Here is a 4680-nt window from a genome sequence, read left to right as displayed (position 1 = left end):
ACTCTATCTTTGCCTTCATAGCACTGATAGTATTCAAGGCCTCCATGAGTCTGCATTCCAAGGCAATGATGGTTTGCCTTAGCTCCATCTCAGTCTGTGTGCGTCCCTCCAAGTCATTTTGGATACTCTCAATCTCCTCAAGTGTGTTTCCTCAAGAACACTAAGGGTACCTTCCACCTTCCTCAAGCGTTGGCCAAAGATCCCGGCGGCGTCCATCCCCGTGTTCACCTATATCACCCACTCTTTACCAAGCGAGACGTCCTCCGGCAGGACCTTCACTTCATCCTCGCTTATCTCAGTGGCAGATGGGTCTTGGGATGTAAGCCCCTCATTTGGCACAATCTCGGGTGGCACCTCCTGACTCTTGTTGGTGGCATTCCTCTTTTTGTTATGGCCGTTCTTGCCAGCAGCATCCTAGATGGCGTTAGCTTGGGTGTTGGTAGCGTTAATTTTCCCTTAGTTGTAACTTTTGCTCTGATACTACGTTGTCACGTCCTTAGTCTTTGACTAAGTACACGGGCGCCACTTGACAACTCGCTCATGATTTTGCACAACTTGCTCACGTTCTTGCTATGCCAAGTCAGTCTTACTACACTAAAGATCGCTAAGGGAATGTTAAAACACAAGAGAATTGTCAAAGCAAGCTTTTGTATTAGAGTGAACTTAATTGTTTTGCTTGATGAATTTACAAATGAATGGCCTCCTTTATATACTAGTCACGTAGGGGCTAGTGTGTAAATATTAATTATTACACAAGTCCCTTATTATTTACAAGTAAGTCCATTCTCTAGAATTCTCTACATAACTAGAATCTTTCAAGGACTTTTCTAGCAAATCCATAGGTTTCTAAGGTTTTCATAGGAAAACCTCTATATTTCTCTAAAACGTTCCCACATGTGTTAGTTTATTTTATATGTAAGCTTTCCATATGGCAAAAATGTATGCCAAGTGATACCTACGTGGCATGATGATGTGGCGGGCCATGACAATATACTGTCTAACTTCCTTATTTCACACAGAAACAAGTACTAAGGCATTTGACATGTATTCTCCCGCGGAAACTTAAATATCGCTTGGATTGTGGGTTATGCTAATGGACTGATTTGTCTGATTATTGGTTTAGAGGAGAAATTTCTATGGAACCCCACAATTAGGAAGCTGGAGAAATTGCCTATGTTAGATCTCACGGAGATGGGTGTTTGGAGATATAGTTTTGGATATGATGAGTCACATGACGTTTATAAAGAAGTTGTTATTAAGGGTGTGTTTTATACGAAGGAAAATATTTTTTAATTTTCTCATGTTTGGATGGCTTGAATGTTTTGGAAAATATTTTCCTCGTGAACTCATTTTCTTCCAATTGGAGAAAAATATTTTTTCTATCAAGAGAAGGGAAAATATTTTCCAAAATATTTTTTCAACCTTCCCACCCTATTCCCCATCACTATCAACCGACCCCACCCCAACCCCACCCCTCAGCCCAACTCCACCCTAAATTAAAATATTATTAATAGTTTTTTTTCATGTTGTAGATAGAGTATTTTATTCTTTGATTTCAACCAATGAGTATTTTCTTTTTATGATATAAAAAAGTATATTTTTTTATTTTAACAAAAAAGTACTTTCTTTTCATGATCTAGAAAAAGTATTTTCTTTTATTTCAATAAAATGATGTAGTAAAAAGTATTTTCTTTCATTTCAACAAAAAAAGTATTTTTTTTATAATGTAGAAAGTATTTTATTTCATTTCAATAAAACGAGTACTTTATTTTCATGTTGTAGAAATAGTACTTTCTTTTCAACCAAAAAAAGAGTATTTTCTTTTTAGTTATGGAGCACAAATTTCAAAGTTGATTTTGGGTAAAAAAAAAAAGTAAATCAACACATTAGTTCCTTTGGGTTTGTGTGAAATTTTAGAAGAATAATTAAATTCTTGAAAAAAATAGAGTCCTGAAAATGTTGGATATTTGGAGGGGGAACACAGAAAATATGGAGACTTGGGAGAATGGGGTGAGCAGAGTAACATAAAAAATTATTTTTCTAAAAAAATATTTCTACTCTCTGACCAAACTCTAAAAAATATTTTATGGAAAAAGTTTTTCACTAACCAACCAAATAAGGGAAAATAAGCGATAAAACCACTCATTTTCCTGAAAATATTTTCTGGGAAAATATTTTATATGGAAAGTATTTTTCTTTGTCCCAAACACACCAAGTGTTCTGATTATCGGGAAAAAAGTGTTATGATCCGGTCAAAATTTACAGTTCAAAGACTAATTCTTGGAGAACGATCAATAAGCTTGAGGTTGGCTTTCTAAAGAATTATTCAGGTAATGTTGTCAATGGGATGCTTTATTGGGTTTCATTTGCTCATGTTGCTAGGAAGCAAGTCTGCAACATTATTTCTCTTGATTTAACAGATGAGACATGGGAAAAGTTGAATTTTCCTAATTATGGAAAAGACATTTCTCATTTAATATTGGGAGTGACGGGAAGTGATTTTTCTGTGTTTTGTACTTATCATCAAGGAACTACTTCTGATGTGTGGATTATGAAGGATTGTGGAGTTAACGCATCTTGGACAAAGATGTTCACCCTTGAATATCCTCAAGATCTTCGGAAAGTCATTTTACCAAAGATGTTCACTCTGCACATTTTTGCAATTCAAATAAGGGTAAAATTTTACTTTTGCTTCCCCCCAATTATTATGATATACAATACAGAAGATGGTTCCACCAGACAACTGGAGGTCATTGGAATTTGAAGAACAATTTAATGCAAAAATCTATGTGGAAAGTCTTGTTGACCCCACCCCCTATTGATATCTGATTGGGGACGTCGTAATCTTGAAACTTAACAATCATGTAGCTGATAACTTGTAAGAGTTCTACTTTATTCTAGCTGCTATACTCTTTTTGCACTTTCTTTTTGGTTGTCTAATATAGGATAAGGTATTGAATATGTATGAATCCATACATCACATTTTCTTGTATATCTTGGAGTTCTTGTAAGTATTGCTCATTTTTATTCTGTCACTATTTCTTGAAACAAAAGTTCTTATGTAGTGGTATGCTGTATTTAAATATTCAATCTAGAAGGATATAGATATTAGTATTTATTATCTTTAATAATATTTTAAAAGGCATGCTTTTCCTCTAGGTCTACGTAGGGTGCGCAAGATATGATTAAGGCAAATGCAACTGCCCCCCCCCAGAAATAGCTAGTTAGGCTTTGCGCCAAGCTATTGTTTAGGTTTTTGGGCACCATTGCCATCCCTTTTGGGGCAACTTGATAGAGCAAGCAGAGGAAAAGTGAGAATCATTGAATTAGTGCCAAGTTCTGAAATATTTAATTTTCTTCCTTTTTCTTGCATTTCTTTTTTCGGTTAATCAGCCATGTGGCGGCGGGGGGTCTGGGGATTTGGCAAACATTCCCTGTCCTGTATATTAGTTTCCAAAAGTTGAAAACATGAAGTTGGGAAACATGATACCTTACCTCTCAATATCCTATGTTAGAATTGAACAAACTCAATTCGTTACAATATGGAAATGTACTTACCAAAGAAAATAAAACAATAGGGGCAATGTACTAAAAAGGGAATAAGGGATATTATATGATTGTGCAGCTCATTCTATTTGCAAGTTTAATACAAAAAAGTAAATACACAAATATATAAAGGGTAAGGGAGGACTGAGCTTGTTTTAAATGATGAAGCTTACAACAAAAGTTATGTTAATGGACCAATTCGAATAAAGTCATTGATCTTTTAGTTCTGAAAGCTGGCATCTCAGCTTTGCCCACTGATGTCTTGTAGTTAGTCTGCTGAGGTGTAGTATTCCTCCCTCTCCTCTAGGTTGTGGTTGTATTTTGATAAGTAAGCTGCAAGTCCATTAGCTTCTTTAAGCAGTGTGAAAATGATTTTCCCTGAAAACTGAACAACAAGCTCTCTATATGTGCGTAATGCTCCTTTTCACATTCCATGGAGCTTTGTATGGTACCATTATCTGTTGGATGAGTATTTTAGAGTCTGTTTTCACAATTTCCCTCTTAAACCCATTTCTACAACACCATTCAGTCACATGTTGCATTGCAAATACTTCATCAAAATTATTTGTTGCATTGCCTAGTGTGGTAGAATATGCATATATATCATGTTGCTAAGATTGTCTCATACTGTTTATGTTTGTTTTTATTTTTTACTTGCTTTTTATTCCAATAGCGAACAACCTTTTCTCCCTGCCTTCTCGACCTTCATCTCCGTCCTGCAACCAAAGTTATAGTGATTGTAGCATCCACCGATAATGTGTGGAAGAGGGTAAGATGTCAGTCAAAGACATGATGTGTATTTATTTGTTCATTTTCATTGCTTACAAGTTGGTTAAAACATCCTTTGACATAGGATAGTGAAGCTTGTGCTTTTGCTTAAAGTAGTTTGGGATTGAGGTGTAGTTATTTTTTTACTGTTTTTTGGCCTAAGTGAAGTTTGTTTTGATGATTGACAAAGGAACTCAAGCATGAACCAGGTCCATACACAGTGTATACAGACACGGGCAGATTCGAGCACAAGGGATGCACGTGAAGGAGAAAAGCTTAAGTGGTTATATTTGATATCTTCTAAACGAAAATGTTGCATAATTGATAATGAGAATGACTCCTTACTCGAAGAGAACTCTATCCTAG

At 35.6% G+C, this 4680-nt stretch overlaps 1 protein-coding gene across 1 annotated transcript; it reads left to right on the top strand.

Moving 5' to 3' along the window:
* Window positions 1–390: 390 nt before the first annotated feature.
* On the top strand, window positions 391–4426 carry LOC142178064 (F-box/kelch-repeat protein At3g23880-like). The gene is made up of 5 exons (XM_075247387.1): window positions 391–439; window positions 1124–1261; window positions 2331–2674; window positions 4220–4315; window positions 4400–4426. Exons 1-5 carry the CDS (start codon window positions 391–393, stop codon window positions 4424–4426), a joined length of 654 nt encoding a protein of 217 aa, XP_075103488.1.
* Window positions 4427–4680: the final 254 nt, after the last annotated feature.

The sequence above is a fragment of the Nicotiana tabacum genome, chromosome 24 (assembly GCF_000715075.1).
Source record: "Nicotiana tabacum cultivar K326 chromosome 24, ASM71507v2, whole genome shotgun sequence".
NCBI classification, from domain to species: Eukaryota; Viridiplantae; Streptophyta; class Magnoliopsida; order Solanales; family Solanaceae; genus Nicotiana; species Nicotiana tabacum.
Note: the sequence above shows the minus strand (reverse complement) of the source record. Positions and strands in the feature narration are given on the sequence as shown.

Excerpts from the sequence above, each read along its gene's own strand:
- LOC142178064 (XM_075247387.1), top strand. The coding sequence starts at position 391 with ATGGCCGTTCTTGCCAGCAGCATCCTAGATGGCGTTAGCTTGGGTGTT. Across the intron at positions 440-1,123 it reads TGGCGTTAGCTTGGGTGTTG|AGGAGAAATTTCTATGGAAC; the intron begins GTAGCGTTAATT and ends TTATTGGTTTAG. Across the intron at positions 1,262-2,330 it reads TAAAGAAGTTGTTATTAAGG|GTAATGTTGTCAATGGGATG; the intron begins GTGTGTTTTATA and ends AGAATTATTCAG.